The 27,314-nt window shown below is 44.1% G+C and overlaps 1 protein-coding gene and 1 long non-coding RNA gene across 2 annotated transcripts in view; one reads left to right on the top strand and one right to left on the bottom strand.

Annotated features, from left to right (window-relative positions):
- The first annotated feature begins 2,134 nt into the window (after window positions 1-2,134).
- Window positions 2,135-4,151, top strand: LOC115478479. Its single transcript, XR_003943531.1, has 2 exons — window positions 2,135-2,317; window positions 2,461-4,151. It is a non-coding gene; the product is annotated as an uncharacterized LOC115478479 (long non-coding RNA).
- Window positions 2,781-27,314, bottom strand: part of RNPEPL1 (arginyl aminopeptidase like 1) — a 31,932-nt gene continuing 7,398 nt past the window's right edge. The window contains exons 2-11 of the mRNA XM_030215844.1: window positions 27,124-27,264; window positions 26,546-26,697; window positions 26,011-26,127; window positions 21,304-21,539; window positions 20,568-20,681; window positions 20,365-20,477; window positions 12,507-12,615; window positions 12,067-12,294; window positions 7,222-7,364; window positions 2,781-5,098 (exon numbers count right to left, since the gene is read on the bottom strand). Of these exons, the coding sequence (XP_030071704.1) occupies window positions 4,847-5,098; window positions 7,222-7,364; window positions 12,067-12,294; window positions 12,507-12,615; window positions 20,365-20,477; window positions 20,568-20,681; window positions 21,304-21,539; window positions 26,011-26,127; window positions 26,546-26,697; window positions 27,124-27,264 (1,605 nt within the window). The 3' untranslated portion in view covers window positions 2,781-4,846. The remainder of the gene's footprint in view (window positions 5,099-7,221; window positions 7,365-12,066; window positions 12,295-12,506; window positions 12,616-20,364; window positions 20,478-20,567; window positions 20,682-21,303; window positions 21,540-26,010; window positions 26,128-26,545; window positions 26,698-27,123; window positions 27,265-27,314) is intronic.

Here is a 27,314-nt window from a genome sequence, read left to right on the forward strand (position 1 = left end):
GGATGCCCAGGAGTAAAACCCAGGCTAAGCACAGAGGATGCCCAGGCATCGGGAGTAAAACCCGGGCTAGGCACAGAGGATGCCCAGGCATCAGGAGTAAAACCCCAGCTAAGCACAGAGGATGCCCGAGCATCAGGGGTAAAGCCTGAGGTACAGTTTAGGTACAAGGGTAGAGCCTGAGATCAGGAGGAATGGGCAGACTCATGTGACCTTGCAATCCTTGCCTATTGTCACTTTCTCTGTTTACAACTGAGTCACAGGGGTCAAAGGGTCAGTGACACAGCTTGAATAAGACCAGAGGCATACACTTGTTCAACACAGCACCTGAATGAGACAGAAAAGAGCAAACAGCACTTCACACCTTCTGCTTTATTCATACAGCTAAATCAATGACATCCTAAGACTCCAACACATTTAAAATTCCCTACCAAGAGGGACGCATTCTCCTGCTGCATAAAATAACAGATTAGCAGAGTGGCCTGAGACAGCACAAAAGATAGTGCTACAAAGGAAGGCCTGGGACTCCATGTGCCAATATACAGTGGGGGAAATAAGTATTTGATCCCTTGCTGATTTTGTAAGTGTGCCCACTGACAAAGACATGAGCAGCCCATAATTGAAGGGTAGGTTATTGGTAACAGTGAGAGATAGCACATCACAAATTAAATCCGGAAAATCACATTGTGGAAAGTATATGAATTTATTTGCATTCTGCAGAGGGAAATAAGTATTTGATCCCCCACCAACCAGTAAGAGATCTGGCCCCTACAGACCAGGTAGATGCTCCAAATCAACTCGTTACCTGCATGACAGACAGCTGTCGGCAATGGTCACCTGTATGAAAGACACCTGTCCACAGACTCAGTGAATCAGTCAGACTCTAACCTCTACAAAATGGCCAAGAGCAAGGAGCTGTCTAAGGATGTCAGGGACAAGATCATACACCTGCACAAGGCTGGAATGGGCTACAAAACCATCAGTAAGACGCTGGGCGAGAAGGAGACAACTGTTGGTGCCATAGTAAGAAAATGGAAGAAGTACAAAATGACTGTCAATCGACAAAGATCTGGGGCTCCACGCAAAATCTCACCTCGTGGGGTATCCTTGATCATGAGGAAGGTTAGAAATCAGCCTACAACTACAAGGGGGGAACTTGTCAATGATCTCAAGGCAGCTGGGACCACTGTCACCACGAAAACCATTGGTAACACATTACGACATAACGGATTGCAATCCTGCAGTGCCCGCAAGGTCCCCCTGCTCCGGAAGGCACATGTGACGGCCCGTCTGAAGTTTGCCAGTGAACACCTGGATGATGCCGAGAGTGATTGGGAGAAGGTGCTGTGGTCAGATGAGACAAAAATTGAGCTCTTGGCATGAACTCAACTCGCCGTGTTTGGAGGAAGAGAAATGCTGCCTATGACCCAAAGAACACCGTCCCCACTGTCAAGCATGGAGGCGGAAATGTTATGTTTTGGGGGTGTTTCTCTGCTAAGGGCACAGGACTACTTCACCGCATCAATGGGAGAATGGATGGGGCCATGTACCGTACAATTCTGAGTGACAACCTCCTTCCCTCCGCCAGGGCCTTAAAAATGGGTCGTGGCTGGGTCTTCCAGCACGACAATGACCCAAAACATACAGCCAAGGCAACAAAGGAGTGGCTCAGGAAGAAGCACATTAGGGTCATGGAGTGGCCTAGCCAGTCACCAGACCTTAATCCCATTGAAAACTTATGGAGGGAGCTGAAGCTGCGAGTTGCCAAGCGACAGCCCAGAACTCTTAATGATTTAGAGATGATCTGCAAAGAGGAGTGGACCAAAATTCCTCCTGACATGTGTGCAAACCTCATCATCAACTACAGAAGACGTCTGACCGCTGTGCTTGCCAACAAGGGTTTTGCCACCAAGTATTAGGTCTTGTTTGCCAGAGGGATCAAATACTTATTTCCCTCTGCAGAATGCAAATAAATTCATATACTTTCCACAATGTGATTTTCCGGATTTAATTTGTGATGTGCTATCTCTCACTGTTACCAATAACCTACCCTTCAATTATGGGCTGCTCATGTCTTTGTCAGTGGGCACACTTACAAAATCAGCAAGGGATCAAATACTTATTTCCCCCACTGTAGTGCTATAAAAGGAAGGTCTGGGATGGTACATGACATGATAACAATAAAAACAAAAGAAAAGGCCTGAGGACTTTACATGATACTGTAGTGCTACCAAATGTATGCCTGAGACTCTGCAAAACACTATAGTACTATAAAATGGAGGCCTGAGACTGTATAACAGTATAGTGCTATAAAAGGGAGGTCATGGACTTCATGGAGACAAGGACTGTGTCTGAATTTAAGAAAGTGTAGGCCAGGCATGTGGGATCTCTTAGGAAAAGGAGTTAGGGGTTACTAAGAATGGGCCATTTGGCCCTATCTGCTGTCATGTTTCTAAAATGGAGGTCAAAGGATTCATATGATACTATAGTGCTACAAAAGGGAGGCCTGAGACCCTGCAAAACACTATAGTGCTATGAAAGGGGGCAAAGTGGTTTGGCAGCTCTCGGCTGTAGCTTACGATCTTAAAAGCAAATTCAAGAATATCAAAATGCAAAGCCTCCAAGCAGTGTACAATTAATTTCAAACTCCCAATATAGCAGGCAGCACACTCAGAAAACAGGATGGGGGAGATAGGATGAATCTTAGACAGCTACACACTGAACATGTGTGTACACACACACACACACACACACACACACACAATACTGAACAGCACAAATGCTTTTTTTTTTTTTTTTTTTTGCCTGAGATATTTAGTGCTGCAAACTGTCCGTTGTGTGTATGGCTTCACTTTTTAAGGCAAATGGAGAATGATTTTTAAAAAGTCTCTACCAACTGATTCCCCACTCCTACAAGTTCTAAAGCCACCCTTCAGCAACAACCAAAGTGCACAGTCCAGCAGAAAAGACAATGCCAGTCACACTGCAGAGAAGTGCACAGGGGCTGTTTTGGCATCATACGAGAGCAGTGAGAGACCTAAAAAGGTGCACCGTCATTCTTGTGCCACACATCAGAACTCACTTACAGCTGCCAAGGGTTACTGATACCCCATGAGCACAGTGTGATAGGAAACACCATGGCACAGCTGTTGTAGCACCAGAGTGGGACAGGCCACGGTTTGGCACATCCACTGGACCACATGTCCTACAAAAGTCTGCCCAGGGGGTTTTCTTCCATCGCGTAGCCTGCTTGCCATCACTGGAGCACTTAAAGCTGCTAACGGTTTGTAACCAGGACAGGCTCTGCTGGATGGCTAGCTCTGCAGACGAGTGCCAGTCAGCATATTAAGGCCACAAGAGAGAGTTCGCCTGCCCTCTGCAAGGAGGATGGTGTACACAGAAGGCTGGAGAGCGACGGAAAAGCCAGTAGTAAGACAAGTCACAATATCACTACTTAGCCCCTTCAGGCCAAATGCACTAAACAGCATTAACATTGTGCAAAGGCTGCTTTGTATGCCGAACAGGCAAACTGTGCATATTATTTGCAGTACTGAACACGGTTTCCCCATCGGCATGCAAAATTCAATGGTCTGCTTTGCAAACAGCTATTTTTCACATGTAGTTTTACAAATGCAAATTATGAATTCAATTCATAGTCGCTGTGAAGCAAAGTTATGCAAAGCAGCCCATTAACTACGAACACATAGTAAAACTATACATGAATATAAGTTTGCAAGCGTGATTTCACAAAAAATAATTACATCTCATCTGAGAAAAACCTTGCAGCAAACCTATGTGCACTATACTTGTACCAGGCATATTTGCACAGAATCCCGGTACAAATACAGTGTGTGCAAAAACCCCCTAAATAACGCTTCAGTACTTCAGCCTCTTTGTGCGATGCAGCTGCACTGCATGTTTTCTCTTAGTCAGCCCTGTTAAATCCTGCCATGCTCCCACCAAATCCCAAGCTGGCTGTTTCATGTTCCCTGCCCTCCTGCTCGCAGCCAGCTTTCTCACCCTCCTGAATACGTCTTGTGATGTCACATCCAGCACACCACGGTTGTGAGTTATCATATCCGCTGGTCCTGGCAGGCAAAGCATGAATGCAACAGGCCCAGACATAATAGGGTCAGAAAGTAAAAAAAAAAAAATAAGGAACATAGGATTTGGTAGCTTTTTGTCATTATTAAAAACCACATACAAAAAAATCTGCACACTGTTTTGAGCATGAAACATTCTGCCCAGAGTTTAAACAGTTCAATACTGGGTCTGCGCCACTCTTAATACAGAGAGAGAGAGAGAGAGACCCTTTTTATTTTAGGAGTCCAACTCTCGCCTACCGTACGGGTCTCTACTGTTTGATTTACAGGTGCTGGCAGTGATGGGTCTTACTGCCACTGCTCACTGGGTTGGCCACAGGTACTTTCATTCAACAGCCTTTGCAGAATGATGTTATTATGCAATAAGAAACCTGTTTCCTGGTGTTCAGTACCTTGCACAGTGTGCACCTGCTTCTAAAAGAAAGAAATACTTTTCATCACATGTGAACTCTTTCCTTCTGGGGACTTTCATTTTCATTCAGGATACAACTGTACCCTCTTATCCCACATACACTGCTCCCATTTGGGGTTGTAGGTGCCAGCAGGATTCCTTTGGGTCTCTTCTTTCCTAAGCAGGAAGCTGTGGATGCCTAGCGCCTCCGGGCTTCCAGCATATCCTTAAGCAGCAGAGATACATTCACAAGAGGCACACGGAAACAGAGGACCTCCCTCTGAGAATCTACAATCCGACAGGATTGAGGCCTGGAAATAGCTCTGCCTGTTCTCTTCTCTTTCAACTTGGCTGGCTATGCCAAAACATTTACATCCCTGAGAGATATGGCCCCTTGAGTGGGCTCAGCTGGTGTAGTCAGTGCACCCATGGCAGGGTCTGTGGAGGAAAGGGCAGAATTCACTCCCTGCAGCAGAATCTGTTGGATGGTTTTCCGCAGGTTTGGGTGCAGCTGATTCTGAGTCTGATAAAAAACCTCCACGGCAAAGGGGTTCAGAGAGCTGGCACAGAGGTCCTCATACAGCGGAACTGTGTACATCCGTGACATCTGAGGAAAGAAAGACCACTGTGAGATAAAAAAGCAGGAAAGATGCCCAGCTACACATCTCTGTATATAACATAGTAACATAGTAAATGATGGCAGATAAAGACCTGTACGGTCCATCCAGTCTGCCCAACAAGATGAACTCATTTTACATGGTATCTGATACTTTATATGTATAGATCTGTGCTGCTGGCTCTAAGCCGTATTGGAAAGTCACCCCCAGCTGCAATGGGATTTCTACAGTCCCAGTCTCAGCCCTATTGAGCAGAAAGGGGATGGGACTTGATATACTGCCTTTCTGTGGTTGTAATCAAAGCGGTTTACATATTATACACAGGTACTTATTTTGTACCTGGGGCAAAGGAGGGTTAAGTGACTTACCCAGAGTCACAAGGAGCTGCAGTGGGAATTGAACCCAGTTCCCCAGGTTCTCAGGCCACTGCAGTAACCACTAAGCTACACCTCCACAGTATCAGGGCGCTGTTTGGGAAAAGGAATAGCAGGGAGAGGGGACAGCAGGATACCCAACTCTGTCCATCACTCAGTTTCAAGTTAACAAGTTAATAGTAAAATGAGGTTTAGCAATGAGTACAGAATCACTCCTGGGACAGGGGAACAGGTGCACGATACTCTCATTCATCGGGGAAGGAGGAGCAGAGCTTGCCTGCCAGTCTCTCCTGCGGGTCCCTGAAGCGATAGCCTACGAATGCAACTCTAAAGGGATGATGGCCACAATACCTGGGAGTCTTACCCCTGGGAACACGTGGAGGCTGGGGTTGAACAGCATCCCAGCAACCTTCCCAACAGAGAAAGTTCAAGACAGCATCTTCTACACTGCCAGCAATGTCCAGGCTGTTTCACCCAAAGGCACTGGGACACCAGTCCCAGGCAAACTTCACTGAAAGGGAACTTTGGGCTACCATGTATCTCTCTTTTTCAGGGACAGTCTCTCTTTGCCAAGTTATTTATTTATTTGTTACATTTGCATCCCACATTTTCCCACCTATTTGCAGGCTCAATGTGGCTTACAGAATACCGTAGGCTTACGCCAGCCGGTACAGAACAAATACAAAGTGGTATTATGGTCGAGTACATACTTGTGTTACAGACATATTAGGGAATCGTAGCGAGGAGGAGTTGTGTTGAGTCCAATTCTAGCTTTAGTTAGTTATGGCTTTTAGGTTATGTCAGTAAGGTAGGTTTTGAGTGATTTTCTGAAGTTTACATGGTCGTATGTTGTTTTCACGGCTTTTGGTAGTGCATTCCACATTTGCGTGGTTATGTAGGAGAAGCTGCTTGCATAAGTTGATTTGTATTTGAGTCCTTTGCAGCTTGGGTAGTGAAGATTTAGGTATGTTCTTGTTGATCTGATTGTGTTTCTGGAAGGCAGGTGTATGAGCTCTGTCATATATCCTGGGGCTTCGCTGTAGATAATTTTGTGGACCATTGTGCAGATTTTGAAGTTACAACTGGTCTGAAAAACGTATTCAACTCTAATTTCCAAATATCATACAGCACTTCAGTAGTGGGCTCAAGTTACCCTTACAGATTGAAAGGCATCAGTATTCCTTATAAGACATTTTGGGTCAGTAATTAAAACCCATGGTTTTCCCCAAAGACAAAAATCTTGAGTGGTGTAGAACAGTTAAAAGTGAATCAACTTTTCACTCTTTCAGAAAGTACAAACACCAGGGGACACTCAATGAAATTACATGGAAATAATTTTGAAACAAATAGGAAGAAATATTTTTTTCATTCAAAGAATAGTTAAGCTCTGGAACTTGTTGTCGGAGGACATGGTAACAGCAGTTAATGAATCTGGGTTTAAAAAAGGTTTGGACAAGTTCCTGCAGGAAAAGTCCATAGTCTGCAATTGAGACAGACATGGGGGAAGCCACTACTTGGTCTGGGATTGGTAGCATGGAATGTTGCTACTCTTTGGGTTTCTGCCAAGTACTTGTGACCTGGATTGGCCACTGTTGGAAACAGGATGCTGGGCTTGATGGACCTTCGGTCTGTTCCAGTATGGGAATAATGTACTTATGGAAGCAGGATACTGGGCTATATGGACCATTGGTCTGACCCAGTATGGCTATTCTTATATACAATCTGAAAGCTGTTCTCACCTGGTTCTCCAGGAAGCGTCGTACTTTGTACAGATCGGGATAGTAGTTGTTACGCACCACCAGCTGCAGCCAGCGGATTCGAATCTCTGCATTCATGGAGTCCAGAAGTGACGAGTAACTTTTGGAGAGCTGTGCCATGACCTCTGTAGTCAGGAAAAAGATGATTAAGCACTGAAGCAGTGTAACAAAGTTAATGGAAGACATACACAGGCACAAAATCACTAAGACTATTTCATTTGCCTTTTCTCAGAACTCCAACTCAAAGGCCATTTTAGGTCTTAACGAATTGAGCAGAGAAGCTTTGTTATGGAGACACTTCGTGTACAGGTGACTCTTGGGGGAGACCTTATGGTTTTATCGGTGCATAAATAACTTATAAAAAAAAAAGACCAAAGTAGGGGGTAGACCAAATGGCTGACACGCATTTAGCTCTGTACGTGCTGTCTTGGCACTACAGTCCGAACTTTGGATTCTCCAGCCAGTTTATGTGTGGTTATCATTGGCTGAGTTACCTTGTTTGACTCCTGAAGCAGGCACGGTTAGCATCGAAACGCAGGACTGCATCGAGTTCTTGGACCTGTTTTTTTTTTTAATAAACCAACTGTTTGGATTTACACTTGGTCTACCCCCTACTTCTTTCTTTTTTTATACAGATACTTCTGTTTGCTATTTTTTGGTAAATAACCAGCCTAGCCAGGGAGCTTCAGGCAAGAGGACATAAATAATGTTTGTTTAATGAGCACAGTACATACAGGGTCAACAGGACCTGAAATCCCCTCCTCACACCCTAAATCTGTAACACTTTTTAGGCAACTTCATTTGGCCCTAGTCTCGGATCAGTGGACACCCAAGATTCAGATACAATGGAACTGTTGGATTCCAGGACTGGTCTCTCTGTGGAGGGGCAGGATGGCTGTTAAACTCTTAGCTCCAACAGAGGGGGAAAGCCAGACCCTGGACAGTTAAATGAGAACATTAATGAGATGATTAACTTCTGATTTACACCCACCTGCCTCAAAGTGATACCTGAAATGTATCCTGAATGAAACAAAATCTTGAAGGGATTCTCTCAAACAAATGCAGGAAGACAAACAGTTTTATTCGAAGTGGTCAGTCTGTGCAAAAGCTACACCTGGAAGCACTGGACACATCTGTGTTTTTCATGTGAGCTGCAGCAAACTTAGACATGTTCATAATCTGAATGCAGAGATAGCAGAGCTCCAGCAGGGAGAAACTACAGCACAAGTATCAGACTCAGGATCTGGGTTCAGCCACTTCCTAAGAACAGAATCTCTCTGTAGTGCCTGCAAGTTCTTAAACTCAGAAGCCATGAATCAGTCTACGTCCCACCATGACCCCAGTTCTCTCTTTTGTGTGTCTGTACACAGAGAACCACCTCTAACCCACAGATTCTTCACACTTATCAGCTACTATTAAATACATATACTAACTCCATGCAGATCTTTCAGCCTTAACAAAATGAAGGTTTTTAGTTATTTATTTTTACTTATATGTTTATCAAAGCAAAACACAGCAAACTTTACAAGAGGTATCAAACTCTCTATCCACCAAGTAAGGCTCGACTGTACATGTCATAGTGTCTGACTGCCCAGTCACTCTGGAACTCACTTCCAGTCAACCTCAGAACTGAAGATTCAAAACTGCCCTGAAGACGCATCTCGTCCAACAGGCCTCTTCCAGCCTGAACTCCGACTCGTAGCCTCCCCACCACCCCCGACTATTCACTTCTTCAGTTGTCACAGTTACAGACTGAATAGAGTCTACCTCTATTTCTACTCTTATTTATTTTTATTTCTAGTAGCGCTATGGAAATGATAAGTAGTAGTAGTAATTTATTTTTATTCCCAATAGAAATCAAACAAAATCAAACATGGAAAAGAAAATAAGATGATACCTTTTTTATTGGACATAACTTAATACATTTCTTGATTAGCTTTCGAAGGTTGCCCTTCTTCCTCAGATCGGCAATAAGCAAATGTGCTAGCTGACAGTGTATATAAGTGAAAACATTCAAGCATTACTATGACAGTAAAATAGATACCATTGGAGATTCTGTATGGAATGTTGCTACTATTTGAGATTCTACATGGAATGTTGCTACTATTGGAGATTCTACATGGAATGTTGCTATTCCACTAGCAACATTCCATGTAGAAGGCTGCGCAGGCTTCTGTTTCTGTGAGTCTGACGTCCTGCACGTACGTGCAGGACGTCAGACTCACAGAAGCAGAAGCCTGCGCGGCCACATTGGTGATCTGCAAGGGCCGACTTCTACATGGAATGTTGCTAGTGGAATAGCAACATTCCATGTTGAATCTATAGAAATCAAACAAAATAAAACATGGAAAAGAAAATAAGATGATACCTTTTTTATTGGACATAACTTAATACATTTTTTGATTAGCTTTCGAAGGTTGCCCTTCTTCGTCAGATCGGAAATAAGCAAATGTGCTAGCTGACAGTGTATATAAGTGAAAACATTCAAGCATTACTATGACAGTCTGACAGGGTGGGAGGATGGGGGTGGGTCGGAGGTATGCATGGGGACATCAAAGCATATCACATCCTTCAAACAGAAAGGCTACAACCCCAAAATAATCTCCAAGAATATTGCCTCCTCCCTCAAAACACCCAGGGAGAATCTGCTACAGTACAAGGAGAAAAAATCCACAGACAGAATTCCCCTTGTAGTGACATACAATCCAGAGCTGGAAAAACTGAGGAAAATCATAAGAGATCTACAACCTATACTCCAGGAGGATGAATTAATGAAAGAGATATTCCCATCCCCACCAGTACTGGCCTTCCGACAGCCACCCAATTTAAAAACACAAGCTAATCAGAAGTAAACTTCCTTCACAGACTGAAAAGGAACAGAAGGGCACACTTCCCTGTAATTTATCCAGTTGCAAACTATGCCAAAATATTTCACAGGACCCCAAAGTCATCCACAAAGGAAAGATATTCAACATAAAGGGATCTTTCACTTGCTCATCTTCCAATGTGGTATATATCATTCAGTGTAAAAAATGTAACAAAGGATGTTACATTGGAGAAACAGGCCAGATGCTTAAGACAAGATTCAATTTACATAGACATCACATGAACAATACTGGTGCCAGTAGGGCTCCCACCCCTGTTGGTCAGCATTTTACAGGACCAGGACACTGTACCAGTGACTTCACAGTGAGAATCCTGAAAGGTAACTTTAAAACCATACAAGAACTTAAGACCTTTGAAGTCAGAATGATTGAATATTTTAACACCCAACAGAAAGGACTTAACAAGGATCTGGGGTTCCTAGCCCATTATAAACCATAAAGCTGTATGTCTCTGTTGATCACCCTCCCCTCACCTATCCACACCCATCCTGTTAGAATATCAATGAAATGCTTTGATGTCCCCATGCATACCCCCTACCCACCCCCATCCTCCCACCCTGTCAGACTGTCATAGTAATGCTTAATGTTTTCACTTATATACACTGTCAGCTAGCACATTTGCTTATTTCCGATCTGACGAAGAAGGGCAACCTTCGAAAGCTAATCAAGAAATGTATTAAGTTATGTCCAATAAAAAAGGTATCATCTTATTTTCTTTTCCATGTTTTATTTTGTTTGATTTCTATTGATAACCTTAAGAGTGGACTAACACGGCTACCACACTCCTTTACTTTTTATTCCCAGCAATTTGATATACCAAAAAATTAAAAAGGTGGGGAAGACAAAGGGAGAAAAAGAGGAGGAACAGATGAAAGACTGCGCAGGGGAGAGAACCAAAAGGGGACTAGGAGGTGGGTAAGAGCCATGTCTAAAGTTCAGAGAGAAACGGAGGTATTAAGGGGGAGAGAAAAAAAACAGAGTTAAAGAGATGAGTCTTCAGTGCATGTTTCAGTGACAATGGTGGGTAGATTCCGAATATATGACAAGGGAGATCATTCCAGAGTCTGGGGTCGAGGTAGCTGAAGGAAGTCACAGATAGTGATAGGAATGTACTACCGTCCACCTGGCCAGGATGTAGAAATGTTATCAGAAATTAGGGAGGCTAACAAACTGGGCAACACAATATAATGGGTGATTTCAATTACTCCGATATCGACTGGGTAAATGTAACATCTGGGCGTGCTAGGGAGGTAAAAATTCCTTGAAGAAATCAAGGACTGCTTTATGGAGCAACTGGTACAGGAGACAAACAGACGCTATGGCGCCAAAAACTTTGACACCATAGCTTCTGTTTGAATTAAACTGCAGTTTTGCTTTTTCTTACCTCGGCTCATCATCAGAGCAGTTTATTTAAGGTACTGTGTATTACACTATTGAGTTTTAAGTACATCTGTATTTGAACCCTGAGGCAACCTGGCTCTTCCTCCAAAACACGGCCCCGTTTGGGTGTCTAATAAAGGGAAAGGGAAATGGGACTTGACATACTGCCTTTCTGAGGTTTTTGCAACTACATTCAAAGCGGTTTACATATATTCAGGTACTTATTTTGTACCAGGGGCAATGGAGGGTTAAGAAAGTTCTTGACCAAACTCCACGTTGGAAGTTCTCGTGTTATCCTCTTCCTTTTGGGTTTGTCTTCAAAATCTGTTTTCAACAGGAGCAGACAGCTCTGAAATACTGCGGCCTTCACACTGACTTTTCACTTCTACAAATGCTTTTGGCTTATGTAATGAACCTTAATCACTACCTTCAGCTTTGACCTTGCTCCAAAGGCCATTATCATTACTGGGAATGCTGACTTGATCATCCTGCCTTCAGAACTCAGGCCCCCATATTATGGCAGAGCCAGAGACATCCCATCCTATGCTAGTGTGGCTCTTACCATGTGGCAGTGGAGACCTGTCCAGTAGCCGGTCCAGGAAAAGCACCGTTTGGAATGTTCTCCATGTAGTGATGTCAGCGCTGGCTACTGCGGCGCTAGCATCCAAGGGATCGGCAGTCCAGAGCCTGCAGAGTGTCTCCACAGGATTGGTAAAACTAGAACCCTGAGATAAGTCAGGCTCAGCCAGAGGTGGCCCTGTGGCATTTAACCAACGGTCAAACTCCAAACCTAGAAAGAAGAGCAGAGCAGAGTCAAGTGGGGGCTGCACAAATAATCCAGCAGGCTCAGGGCTTTACTCTATTCGGGAACAACAGACTTTCCCATCCTGGTAACAGCATAAGAATTACTCAACACTGCTGACCCTACTGAAAAAGGGCCTATCCTCAACACAATTGCAAACCATCTCCATCAAACCAAGCCCAGTTCCCAGTCACATCTACCTTCGCGGCTCTCCACACATTTCTCCTGCAGCTCTGGGAAAAAGTTCAGGAAGGAATCCAGAAGATCCTGAGCCACAACACTGGAAAACATGTACTTTTCTATGTATGCCTGAAAGCATGAGAAGATCAATCATTAGGAAAGGCCATACTTCAAAGCACGAAACACTCTTGCACACAATGTACAACAGACATCACCTGCTTGAGACAGAAATGCATACTATCACATAACGCCGTGTTACCCCTAGCACCCACCTGGAGGGTATGGCCCAGCATTGCTCAGGCCCACCTGTGCATGTGCCCCTACATCGGCATACCCTCCATCCACCTGCTGGGTCCTGCTTGCCTCTGGAGAAGTTCTCCCACCTGCAAGTTATTTCCCCGGTGGTTTCCTGGGGCACTGGGGCCACAATACTAGGGATCCCACTGTTCCTAGAAACATCCACAGTCTGAGAACACAAACTGCCAGGATTCTTGGTCAGTCCAGGACAGCAGAGCTAACAAACTAATAGGTTTATTACCAAAAAATGTAAAACAGTGAACGGTAAAAGTTTAAACAACAAACAGGAATAGGTAAAATAACAGGGATTTGATGTTAAATCTAGCTGAACACTTTTTATTACCTAAGTAGTACCTGGAGAGGTCAGGAAAAAGGAACAGCTCACAGGAATTGCAGCGCCTCAGAACAGAGGTCTACTCCCTCCACACTCCCAACTGAGACTGAGGAGTTCTGGCACATTCTGGGCTAAGTCTTTGGCTTCAAGGCCAATCAGAGTACAGAGCATTAGCACTAGGGATGTTTGACCCATGATACAGAAGGTTACTTTTGTCTTTTGGGGAATGTAGGTAAAAAGAAGCTATAATTCAGAGGTCAAACACCACCTGCTGGCCAACCAAGGGAAGTACTCTGATGGGAAAAAGTGTCATTGGGCAGCAATACAAATCAAAAAAACATGGGAGCCCCATTGTGCCACACATACAACCTGACTGCAGCAGCTGATTACTCAGGAAATACTATACTCCAAAACACGAAACACTCTTTTAAACAATGAGCCATAGACATCATCCGCTTGAGACAGTAACACATACATCCTGCCTGCAGAAGCTGAGTATACAGGAATCATTATACTGTCTCTAAATACATGAAGGAGCCCAACTTCGTGCTCTTGGTAAATATGCAATTATTCAGTAACTCGGCTTCCATCCAGTCTCTAATATCCATTTACATCCTCCTTTTCTAGGAATACACTCTTGAACCCATGGCAAAAGATTTAATAATTTAACTGTGTGCTGATTAATATTTCATTAGATGCCTCAAAGTCCGATCAGAGGGATAAATATACCTGCTAAACCCGCTGCAGTTACCTGGGTAATGCAGAGCTGACTATCTTACTAGATTCACCTGGTTAAGTTCTATTAAAAAAAAAAAATCTCTCCCCATCCCACCCAATGAGTTCCCTGAAATTTAAAAATCTCTCATTGCAGGATCCTCCTCCCTCCCAGCATCCCTAAAATACTGCATATGGCCCCATCCCCCACTAGCAATAATGCAAAATAAGTGAGGTCTGATCTCTCATATCTAAACTGTGCCTTGTACTCCCTCAGACCTCCGAGGGTTGTAGGAGGATTTGTTTCTTCCTCCCACTGACTGTCCTTCCGTCACTGCTCCGAGAACAAGTGCCATTGTCAGAGTAATGAGAGAAATCAGCTGGCAGGGCAGTTGGGTGGCATATTAGACATGGGAGGGAAAAGGGAAGGGGGGATCAGTCCCCTCTTTTTTTATTTAATTGGTTGGTGGGGGGGGGGGGAGAGAGTGTTTTTTGATACAGCACACACATTTTTTTTTTTTTTTGAAGAATGCCAGAAGGGAAGCACATCCCTGCAACAAGGGGCACAAACTTTAACAGGGCAGGAAAAATTGGGGTTGGGGGAATTGTACAGGAATTCAGGAGTGGTTGATCAGACAGTAAAATTTACTCAGCTAAATTAGTGCTAATATCAAGCAAACGGACTCAATCAATACTTGACCTATACCTCTATCCTGGCAACATCTCTGATCCAGCACCATCTTTGCACACAGATTTAAGCCAGTCAGAATGGACAGATTTAACAAGCTGACAAAATTAACAGGAGAAATTTTTGAATACTGACCTGGATACATTTGGAGAGGGTGAACCACTTCTTGCTTCTGATTTATGTTTTCTACACGATGCTGTTCACCTCTGTCATACTACCCCCCACCCCAGCTGAAAAGCTCTAAACTTTTCAGGCTGATGTTCTCCCACCCCCACAGTTTAACACTGGAGATATATTACAGTGTGGAGATCACATCCAGACCCAGTTACCGTGCAAGTGTGTGGAACACCTCCAGACAGCTGCTTTGTGAGTGAGTGGAGACCTTATCCGGACACAGTTTCCACGCCAGTGTGCAGAGAACGCAACCGGACGGTTTCCTTACACAAGTGTGTGGAGAACACATCTGGACAGTTTCTGTGCGCGTGTGTAGAGAGTGCATTCAGACACAATTTCCGTGCGAGTCAGAACACATCCGGACACAATTTCCGTGCGAGTAAGAACACATCCGGACACAATTTCCATGCAAGTGTGTAGAGAACGTAATCGGACAGTTTCCTTACACCAGTGTGTGGAGAACACATCTGGACAGTTTCTGTGCAAGTGTGTAGAGAATGCATTCAGACACAATTTCCGTGTGAGCCAGAACACATCCGGACACAATTTCCGTGCGAGTAAGAACGCATCCGGACACAATTTCCATATTTCCATGCGAGTGTGTTGAGAACGCATCCGGACACAATTTCCGTGCGAGCGTGTGGAGAAGGCATCCGGACACAATTTCCATATTTCCATGCGAGTGTGTTGAGAACGCATCCGGACACAATTTCCGTGCGAGCGTGTGGAGAACGCATCCGGACACAATTTCCATATTTCCATGCGAGTGTATTGAGAACGCATCCGGACACAATTTCCGTGCGAGCGTGTGGAGAACGCATCCGGACACAATTTCCGTGCGTGTGGAGAACGCATCCGGACACAATTTCCATGCAAATAAAAGGTGGGGATTCCTCTTGGTCTGTGCTTTATAGACAAACTCAATAGTGAAAAAACAAAGCTTCCATGGGTTTGGTTGGAAGAAGGGAGCTATTTCAACTACCGTTCAATTCTCTGATGGTATGAGTTTTAAAATTGATAGTGTCTCTAGAGCATTGGGTGTCTTGTTGGATTCCTCATTAATTTTGAGGCACAAGTTGATTCAGTGGTTAAAAAGTAATTTCTTAAATTAAGACAATTGCAATTGATTCGTTCCTATTTTAATTAACAACATTTTAGGGTGCTGGGCAGTAGTTTTAGCTTCTTGGATTACTGTAACTCTAAGTTACCAGTGAAACTTTTGAGGAAATTACGACTGGTTCAGAATACGGCTGCAAGATTAATATATCGAAAATCTACATTAGATCATGTTACCCCTTACTTTTGAATTTATGTATCAAACTTAAATTAAGTTGTTTAGTATTTAAGATGTTACATGGAAAAGTGCCCGATACATTTCCTTCTTTAATCGGCTTGTTGGGTGGTTACTCAGGGAGTCATAATGATAGCTGTTTCATTTTACAGTTTCTATCTGTTAAAGGTATGAAATATAAAAAAATACACAAGGGGTCTCATTGTTACTCTGCGGCTGAGGTTTGGAATCCATTTGCCTTCATTTATGTGCCATAGTTTTGTCTTATTACGAAAGGGAAAAGGTCCTTTCATCTGAGGTCTATTTCTCAAAGGACCTATACCTGTGTGATCTGCTCCTTTCGTGCTGCTGTTCTGGATCTTGTGGATCACTTGTCCTGCTGTTTCCTTATGATGTTTTTAGAAAGAATGCTAAGACTTGGTTATTTGAAAGTTTTTTTGAAAACAAAGTGATTTGTACAGAGCGAACAAGGTTGCTGATATTTTTCTATACTGTGTTTTGTATGTAACCCACTGGGAACCTGAATAAGGGATTTTGCAGGATATAAAACCCTTGTAGCATAGCATAGTATAGCAAAACTGCATATACAGAGGGCTTTTATTCTGCGCCCCCCCCCCCACCCCGCCATAAATTAAATTCATTGAATTAGAACATCAGAATAAGCATTTTCAAGTGCAGATCTGTGTTTCTGGAACCATTTACATAGAGACGTCCTTTTGCTAGTTGAACACTAAAACCCGGCTTTACAAAAGGCTCTTTAGCACAGGTTGTATTGATTTCACATACAGAGTGAGACAAAAAAGAAAAGTAACCCCCTCTAGAGGTATTTTCTCAGCAACCGGAGTTTCAATGTGAAAGTTTACAGCTTTAATTATTGTTACTATCTATGTTTATGTGCTGAGTGAAATGAAATTATCTTTAAACACGGTGAAGTTATTCACTTTTTCAGAATGACCACCCAGCAATTCTTTCACTTTCAAAAATGTTTGCACTGTAAAACTACCATTACTTGGGGGGGGGGAAAAACCCAGGGGTACCAGCTTACTGTTAATGTCACAGTGACAGACTTTTGGAAACTATCTAAATAAATTTATATTTCATAATATCATTTACAGAAAATTTCTTTTAAAACATTTCAGATTGGAACGGCAATCATGGGCAAGGTGTCGGTAGAGGAAAAATGAGAACACGGACAATGAACGAACAAGGTTTCGTAGCAAAGGCGATATTGGCTCTGTATCATCTCAAGAACTGGAAGCTCAGCATGTGAAGAAAATTTGTCAGTGTGACTGCAAAATTCGGATACACTGCCAATTGCATCGTTTGAATGACATTATTGTACAATGTTTTAACCTGAACATTTTTAAACACAAAAAAAATCACTAGACAGTAATGCTTAAATGTCAGTAACATCAACATAACATAATTAAATGTGGTTTAATACTAATGTGTAAGTATGACGACTAAATAAGTATGCAAAAATTTCTCACTGAAATTCAAAGCGGTTGCTGAGAAAAAGGCAAAAAAATATAGGGGGTTACTTTTTTTTGCCTCACACTGTATACTGAGATTTTTCTATTGTGTCAATGTCTTATTATATGATCCTGTTGCTCTGTACTTTAACCTAACATTGGAAAGGTGAGTCTGAAAAGCAAATTACAGTGAAATAACAAAGCTATGGGTTGTCATCAGAAAGTCTGGTCAGTGATAGTGCTGGGCTGGTTTGGTGGCTCAGGGCAATATGAGCTCTGAACTATCATGTGGAATCAGGCCAGTTAAAGGATGGCAAACAGAGAAACTGCTCTGGGACCCCTTGAATCAAGCTGAAGGAGGCACAGCAGTACAGGTGGGCTTTGAGTTCCCCTCCCCAATTTCTGCCCTAGGCCCCCGCATGTCTAACACCAGCCCTGTGTGGAAGGTCTCCAGTTCAAACTTTTGACAACGCAACTGGGGCCAAGAATGGGTGTGGAAGCAGCATTCACAGCTCCTGGGGTTGTTTGTAAATATTAATTTATGTTCTGTTTGTAATTTGCCAAGGGAAAAAGTTTTCTTGGATTAGGAAAAAGTAAATAAAAATCAATACAGAAACAGTAGATTGATGAACAGCGACACCTGGTGGATTCCTGGCACACTGCTTCCAGCCCAGGACTATCACTGCAATAACAGGACTACAGTAATATGTGGTAAAACATAGTAACATAGTAGATGACGGCAGAAAAAGACCTGCACGGTCCATCCAGTCTGCCCAACAAGATAAGTCATATGTGCTAATTTTTCTGTATACCCTACTTTGATTTTAACCTGTGTTCTTCAGGGCACAGACCGTATAAGTCTGCCCAGCACTATCCCCACCTCCGAAACACCAGCCCCGCCTCCCACCACCGGCTCTGGCACAGACCGTATAAGTCTGCCCAGCATTAACCCCCCCTCCCAACCACCAGCCCCGCCTCCCACCACCGGCTCTGGCACAGACCGTATAAGTCTGCCCAGCACTATCCCTGCCTCCCACCACCGGCTCTGGCACAGACCGTATAAGTCTGCCCAGCACTATCCCTGCCTCCCAACCACCAGCCCCGCCTCCCGATCTTGACTAAGCTCCTGAGGATCCATTCCTTCTGCACAGGATTCCTTTATGTTTATCCCACGCATGTTTGAATTCCGTTACCGTTTCATTTCCACCACCTCCCACGGGAGGGCATTCCAAGCATCCACTACTCTCTCCGTGAAAAAATACTTCCTGACATTTTTCTTGAGTCTGCCCCCCCCCCCCCCTTCAATCTCATTTCATGTCCTCTCGTTCTACCACCTTCCCATCTCCGGAAAAGGTTCGTTTGCGGATTAATACCTTTCAAATATTTGAACGGTTTTAAGCAACACGTATCAGGGAAACGTTCTTGTCTTTCAAATTTGATAAAGGAGCTTCTGAATGGCAGATCTACTGGGGCAGTAAGACCAAAAATATTATAATGCTGCTATCACTTCATGGTGCAACCTCATCTTGAGTACTGCATTCAATTCTGGTTGCCGTATCTTAAAAAACATATAGCGGAATTACAAAAGGTAAAAAAAAAAAAAAAAAAAAAAAAAGAGCAACCAAAATGAGAACGGGGATGGAACTCCTCTCATATGAGGAAAGGCTGAAGAGGTTAGGGCTCCAGCTTGGAAAAGAGATGGCTGAGGGGGGGGGGATATGATTGAGAACTACAAAACGCTGAGTGGTGTAGAATGAGTAGAAGTGAATTGGTTTTTTACTCTTTCAAAAAGTACAAAGACTAGGGGATACTCAATTAAGTTACTTGGAAATACTTTTACAAAAAACAGAACAAAATATTTTTTCACTCAATGAATAGTTAAGCTCTGGAACTCACTGCTGGAGGATGTAGTAACAGCAGTTAGCGTATCTGGGTTTAAAAAAAGGTTTGGACATGTTCCTGGAGGAAAAAAGTCCATAGTCTATTATTGAGATGGACATGGGGGAAGCCACTGCTTGCCCTGGGATTGGTAGCATAGAAAGTTGCTACTCTTTGGGTTTCTAACAGGTACTTGTGACCTGGATTGGCTATTGTTGGAAACAAGGGTGGGAGTACAATATGTTGAGATAAATGGCAGCAGACAGAGGGGAGGGGGGTTCCAATTTAACCCTAGGCTGGATAATGTGGCTAGAAGTTTGAAATGATTGCTGGACAGGCTAGAGGCACAGATATCTGGAGATATAAAGCAGGTAATGCCTTATATCTAAAGTGCAGCAATCATATCCCCATATAGACCTCACATTACATTTATGTTTATCAGAACTTTCTCTACCGCTTGTACTGATCTAAGCAGTGTATCAGTGGAGAAATCTTTTAAACAAGACATTAGGGGAGTGGGGGATGGAGCCACTAATTCTGTGGGATCACACAGCAGTTTGGGCGGGGTTGGCATGGGAGAAGGTGACTAAATCAACAGGCTTCTAAGGAGTCAGAAGATTATAAAGGAATGAAAGGAGTATTATTTGCACAATGATCATGTGGTTGATCCAGTTATTCTATGGTCTTTGGGGGAAGACCTTTCTGGGTGTGTCAAATGGTCCCTTAACCACCACCGTGTACTAGATACACTGGACCTACTCGCTGATATGCACTGTGAATTATCCCACATTAATCAGCTTGCGTTCAGACACCAGCAACCTGAATTTCCTGAGCTTTGGAACTGGATTTTAGATTTAACTGTCTTTCCAAATCAAAGCTCAAGGCAAGCTGTGATTCAGGCACTGCAGTTATTTCCCTACCCAAGTGGCCTCACAATCGGTGTAGGAATAAATGACTTGCCTAAGGTCATAAACAGCATCATTGGGAGAAGCAGGGCTGGGAGTGGAGAAGAAACTATGTTCACACTCACTCTCAGGAAGCAGTCGAAGCGTTTCAGATCACCGCAGAGCTGTGACAGGTAATAGACGAAGCAATAACCCTTTTCGTAAGTGAAGAGGTTCATCAGGTTACTGGGATTCACACCTGGGAGAGAACATACTGCCATCAGCATATCACAGCGGGAAGCCTACTGAAACAATTCACAGCAGGAGCAGAGCTCTGTGTGGGACATACCTAGCTCCAGCTTCACTTGCAGTTTGCTGACTGGTGTATCATGACCGAGCAGCTTCATCTGGCGATGCAGTGCATCAAGGCGGAAGGCCGTCTCCAGGCATGTGAAAGCAGCACCTACAGCGGTGGCACGAAACACAAACCAATCAGGAGACTAAACATTTTCTGCAGTATTGAGAGTAATTGGGGGGGGGGGGGAAACTAAGATAAAAGCTATATAAACATTAAAAACAAAAAAAGTGAAAGCTTCTTCCACTATGCAATCATAGATTTATGAGCAGCCAGAGACAGCCTGGGCTTACGCAAAACAGCTTACTTTTCCCATGGTTTGCTGACTTAAGAGAAATTCCTAAATCCTTCATCTCCTCCCCTTTCAAAATCTCTCAAAGCTCCACCTTTCTGTGACTTGGCCTGGTAAAGACCTCTGAAAATAGTATAGCTCTGACCTCTGGTCTCACCTTTAAGGTGCTGGCAGTGTAGAACTGATGTCTCCAAGCTGTGGACTTGTGACAGAGCAGAATAGGTTCCTGTAAAATGTAAGTCACAAGTTCCACAGCTTGGAGACATCAGTTCTACACTGCCAGCACCTTAAAGGTGAGACTAGGGGTCAGAGCTGTGCTACTTTTCAGGGCCTTAGCCAGGCCACCTCAGATAAGCTGAACTGTGGGTAGGGCCGTCAATAATACCAACCATCCTTCGAGAAACACTCTACAAAGACATCCACTAGCCAAGGTTGTACCATAGGTCTCGGTTGTAATGCGGCGCTGAGCATAGGTGGCCAGTCCTTCGCTCAGCCACATCTCCTCCCAGGTGGCGTTAGTGACGGCATTTCCAAACCAGCTGTGGGCAATCTCATGGATGACATCAATGATGAGGAACTCGTCACTCTCCAGGATGGAGGAGATGATAAAGGTGAGACAAGGATTCTCCATGGCAACGATGGGAAAGGATGGGGGCAGGAACACAAGGTCATATCTGAGGAAGCAAAAGGACACCAGCATTAAACTCCAGTACAAAAGGAAGCTCTAGCGCCCCAATGAAAAAAATCAGCATGTGACGTCCCAAAGGCTCTCACATTTGGGGCTCCAACTAGTCCTGTATAGGCTTCCTACATGGCAAAATTCACTTGAACAATATCCTCTAAGACACCCCAAATGAAGCAGCCAATGAGGACACTTCTAGTGTTTAAAAAAAAATGGGGGGTGGGGAGAGAGGAGTGATGTCCCCATACTATGCACTCAAGGAAGAGTGTGATGTCCCAATGTGATGCATTAATGCAAGGAAACATTATACAATCTGCCTAGTGGTTAGGGTGGTGGACTTTGTCCTGGGGAACTGAGTTCGATTCCCACTTCAGGCACAGGCAGCTCCTTGTGACTCTGGGCAAGTCACTTAACCCTCCATTGCCCCATGTAAGCTGCATTGAGCCTGCCATGAGTGGGGAAAAAGCACGGGGTACAAATATAACAAAAAAAAATTTATTTCCAAACTAGGGAGTAGAATGCTGGTTGTGAAGTAACTTCACAATTATAGTATGTAATCAAATGTATAGAAATGACTTAGTTGCACTGTAATGCAATTTTTAAAATGTTAATCTTGCTGCTCATGGTAGGTGGTGGGTAAGTTAAATTATTTCAAAGAATAAATCAGGGAGAGGGGGCCAACCTAAATGTTTGATAAACACTGCATTACAATAACAATTGTGTAAACTCCCCGGGCTGTGAACTCTCCTCAAGGTGCCCCCTCCCCCTTCATTATCTCCTCAGACCCTTGCTGAATTCTTTCACAACAAGGTTCAAAAGATAAACCTTGCTTTCTCTACCTCACCAGCTCTCCCTCCACTAGTCCGTTCCCCTCTCTCTCCTTCCCCTCATTCCCTTTCCTCCTTTCCTGAAGTTACTATTGAGGAAACTACACTTCTCCTTTCTTCCTCAAAATGTACCACCTGTTCCTCTGATCCCATTCCCACCCACCTTCTTAATGCCATCTCTCCTGCTCTTATTCCTTTTATCTGTCACATTCTCAACCTCTCACTTTCCACTGCGACTGTCCCTGCTGCCTTTAAACATGCTGTGGTCACACCTCTCCTTAAGAAGCCTTCACTTGACCCTACTTGTCCCTCTAATTACCGACCCATCTCCCTCCTTCCTTTTCTCTCCAAATTACTTGAGCGTGCTGTTCACCGCCGCTGCCTTGATTTTCTCTCCTCACATGCTATTCTTGACCCATTACAATCTGGTTTTCGCCCTCTCCACTCAACCGAAACTGCGCTTACTAAAGTCTCCAATGACCTATTACTGGCTAAATCCAGAGGTCAATATTCCATCCTCATTCTTCTTGATCTTTCCGCTGCTTTTGACACTGTCGATCACAGCATACTTCTCGATACCCTGTCCTCACTTGGATTCCAGGGCTCTGTCCTTTCCTGGTTCTCTTCCTACCTCTCCCTCCGCACCTTTAGTGTTCACTCTGGTGGATCCTCTTCTACTTCTATCCCTCTGCCTGTCGGCGTACCTCAGGGTTCTGTTCTTGGTCCCCTCCTCTTTTCTATCTACACTTCTTCCCTTGGTTCATTAATCTCATCCCATGGCTTTTCCTACCATCTCTATGCTGATGACTCCCAAATCTACCTTTCTACCCCTGATATCTCACCTTGCATCCAAACCAAAGTTTCAGCGTGCTTGTCTGACATTGCTGTCTGGATGTCTCAATGCCACCTGAAATTAAATATGACCAAAACCGAGCTTCTCATTTTCCCCCCCAAACCCACCTCCCCGCTCCCCCCGTTTTCTATTTCTGTTGATGGCTCTCTCATTCTCCCTGTCTCCTCAGCTCGAAACCTTGGGGTCATCTTTGACTCTTCTCTCTCCTTCTCTGCTCATATCCAGCAGATTGCCAAGACCTGTCCGTTTCTTTCTTTACAACATCCGTAAAATCCGCCCCTTTCTTTCCGAGCACTCTACCAAAACCCTCATCCACACCCTTGTCACCTCTTGTTTAGACTACTGCAATCTGCTTCTTGCTGGCCTCCCACTTAGTCACCTCTCCCCTCTCCAGTCGGTTCAAAACTCTGCTGCCCGTCTCAACTTCCGCCAGGGTCGCTTTACTCATACTACCCCTCTCCTCAAGACCCTTCACTGGCTCCCTATCCGTTTTCGCATCCTGTTCAAACTTCTTCTACTAACCTATAAATGTACTCACTCTGCTGCTCCCCAGTATCTCTCCAAACTCGTCCTTCCCTACACCCCTTCCCGTGCACTCCGCTCCATGGATAAATCCTTCTTATCTGTTCCCTTCTCCACTACCGACAACTCCAGACTTCGCGCCTTCTGTCTCACTGCATCCTACGCCTGGAATAAACTTCCTGAGCCCCTACGTCTTGCCCCATCCTTGGCCACCTTTAAATCTAGACTGAAAGCCCACCTCTTTAACATTGCTTTTGACTCGTAACCACTTGTAACCACTCGCCTCCACCTACCCTCCTCTCTTCCTTCCCGTTCACATTAATTGATTTGATTTACTTACTTTATTTATTTTTTGTCTATTAGATTGTAAGCTCTTTGAGCAGGGACTGTCTTTCTTCTATGTTTGTGCAGCGCTGCGTATGCCTTGTAGCGCTATAGAAATGCTAAATAGTAGTAATAGTAGTAGTATCCAGGTAGGAGAAAGTCTGAGCCCTCCCCCCCCCCCCCCCCCGGCAAAAGGAAAGTATTGGGGGAGGGGCTGAGACATCCCTGGGCTGTGCATAGTTGGAAGGACACAGTACAGTACATGGGATAAACATTGGACATCTTTAACCAAATCATTTTAAACCCACACTCAACACTCTTGGAGTTTCACACTGTATTTTCTCGGATCTTGAAGCAGAGAAAGAATTTACAGAGTAACATAGTAAATGATGGCAGATAAAGATCTGAACTGTGCATCCAGTCTACCCAACCAATTATTTCCCCAATCACAAGAGGATTGTGAAAACTTGCAACAGGACCCTACAAGACTGGGAGGCTGGGCAACCAAATGGCAGATAACATTTAACGTGAGCACATGCAAAGCGATGCATGTAGGGAAAAAGGAACCTAAACTATACGTAATGCAAGGTTCCACCAATAGGAGTCACTGCACAGGAAAATATCCATTTTAATCCTTTATTCTTTTCACTACCTTTTTCTGTTCCTTCATTTTGTAATTAGTTGCCCCTAGTGGCAATCAAAGTCATATTTTAAAAGCAAGGTGCAATTAATGATGCCATCAATTAGCTCTGTGCAGGGGGTGAATTGTTATTTGTGAATTGTATGCGTTTCCTGTTTATTGGGCGAATAATGTTCCAGATGAAATAGAGGTGTTACTAGCGCTTAAGGCAAAACTTCCCAGACCTGTCCTGGGGACCCCACAGGATACTGACAGGATAAGAACAGTTCACAGAGAGGCCAATCATATAATAAAATAGGGCATGTAATAAACTCCATCTTGGCACAGATCAAACTCACCTTCCCTTCAAAGCAGGGCTTCCCAAACATTTGCTGGTGACCCCAGTCAGTTGGGTTTTCAGGATATCCACAATGTTTTATATTTATTCACACTTTCTATACCACCCTTTGTAGCTACATCAGAGCAGTTTACAACAAATAAAACTAGCACATAAAAATGGAGAAAAGGAAAGAGGAAGAAGCCAATCCCCCCCTCCCCCCAAAGCTAGTTAAGGTCTTAAGGCCTGCTTGAAACCTTTGGTGGGAATTCTCTTAGTAAAGATACCAAGGGCCAGCATTCCATAAAAAGAGAGACCAAAATACAGACAGCTCAGTTAAGATGAGCCCGAGAGGGAAAAGAGCACTGATTAAACACAAAAGGAAGTCTATGCACAGAATTGTAATGCTAAGACTGCAAAGCCTGAACTTTATTCTCTACACGATTGGAAGCTAACGACTTCCAGTGAAGAGGAGCATAATGTGATCGGAATGTTTACGGTTATGGATAAACCTAAGACCTGTATTTTGAACAAACTGCAACTGTTTTGTGCGATAAGGGAATCCATTAAATAAACTGGAGACCCAGCATAAACAAATTTACCATATAAGTATTCATTGTGCATATCCTGTGGGTCCCCAGGGCACGTTTGGGAAGCCATGCCCTAAGAGATAACCAACCAGTTTTGGGGAGATTTCAGTGTCCATTCTGGGGAGTTACAGGCAATGTGATATGGTTGCTGGTCAGACTGCACATATAACAACATATTCTTGATGCTATCTTTTTCAGTGGGTCTTGGCAGTAAGAGGGGTGGGCAAGCTCCCCAGACTGTGTGTAAGTGGAAGGATACTTTGAAGTGATGATCGTTTCTCCCCTCTCGCCCAATACTTGCTTATCCCTTTCTCTCACCTCTTCAGTGGCTAGTCCCCCACCCCTCATCCATTCCTGTCCTACCTTCACCTGCTGCAGGGTTTCAACTCACCTTCCCCAAACATAGGGACCGTACAGATTCTCTGCAGCACACAGCCAGCGCTCCACCAACCCATCCAGCTTGCTGGTGGCTGTCGATAGCAGACATGGTTCTGCCCAAACCCTGCTCCTGTCAATCACAAACATATAATCACAAAAACTCTGAAGAGACTAAGACGACTCCAGGTGGAGGCTCTCTCATATCTCAATCCCTCCCCTTCTCCTTCTGACATTATAAACAGATACCTGGACCCCCCCTCCCCCCACAGAGTGCCAGGATTAATGTAGATCTGCCTGTGCTGTATTTAATTTTATTTTCACAATGTATAAGCTCTGGGTAAGAAACAAAATTTACATCAATAATTTAAATACATAACCGCAATAAAATAAAGATACCATACAATAAAATAATGCACAATACAAAAAAAGGAAGAGAAGGTGAGGGTAACAGCCCTTACATACACAGAAACTTCACCCCGAAAAAGGAAATAATGGTGCACATGCCCAGATGAAGCTGATGCCGGTGCGTTACTGATCCACCATCTTACCGGGGCCCAATATCAGCTGGTATGATGTCCCCCGCAACCAGAGCCACCAGGTATGCAGGGACCGGGTACTCCATGTAAAACTGGTAAACACCCTCCTCTTCCTGGTAACTGCTGCGGGTTGCACTCATCAAAACTTGGATGCCAGCAGGTGCCTGAAACCAATCCCAAACACCGTTGTGAGAGACTGCCAGAGTAACTCAAACACAAACTAAATACTCCCCTGTCTTGGGGTGGGTGGGGGTGAGGAGTCAGGTAAAGCTTACTCGCAGAAAAGGTGATTCAGGAAAAGGTAAAGCTTCTGTGCTGGGGGGATAAAGGATTAATGTAAAACTCATTTCTGAGGGAGGGGAGGAGAGGAGGGTTAGGTAAGAGACTTCCCTAGTGGTCAGGTAAAGGTCATCATTGGGGAAGGGCAGCCACAAGTAAAAGTAAAGTTTCTCTCTCAGGGAACGGAGATGTTAGGTAAAAAGCCCCTCCACCCCCTCCAGGTAAACCTCTTCCCCCTGAGAGAGTCAGGAAGGGGATCGTTGGTTAGGGTAAAGCTCTTCTTCGAGATCCTCAAAAATCAGGTTTCTCACCTTAACAGTAGCTGAATAAGTGCATTTCACAGCAGGCGTGTCGAAGCAGGGGAAGAAAGAGCGGTTGCACACAGAATGGCCCTGAGTAAAGACGAACAGCTTGGAGTTGCCATATGTGAGTTCTGGGTCCAGCCACCAAACCTACAAAGATATCCAATGGACGAGCAGGTTACGAGAGTCAAGTGACAAAG

This window comes from Microcaecilia unicolor, chromosome 10 (genome assembly GCF_901765095.1).
Source record: "Microcaecilia unicolor chromosome 10, aMicUni1.1, whole genome shotgun sequence".
NCBI classification, from domain to species: domain Eukaryota; kingdom Metazoa; phylum Chordata; class Amphibia; order Gymnophiona; family Siphonopidae; genus Microcaecilia; species Microcaecilia unicolor.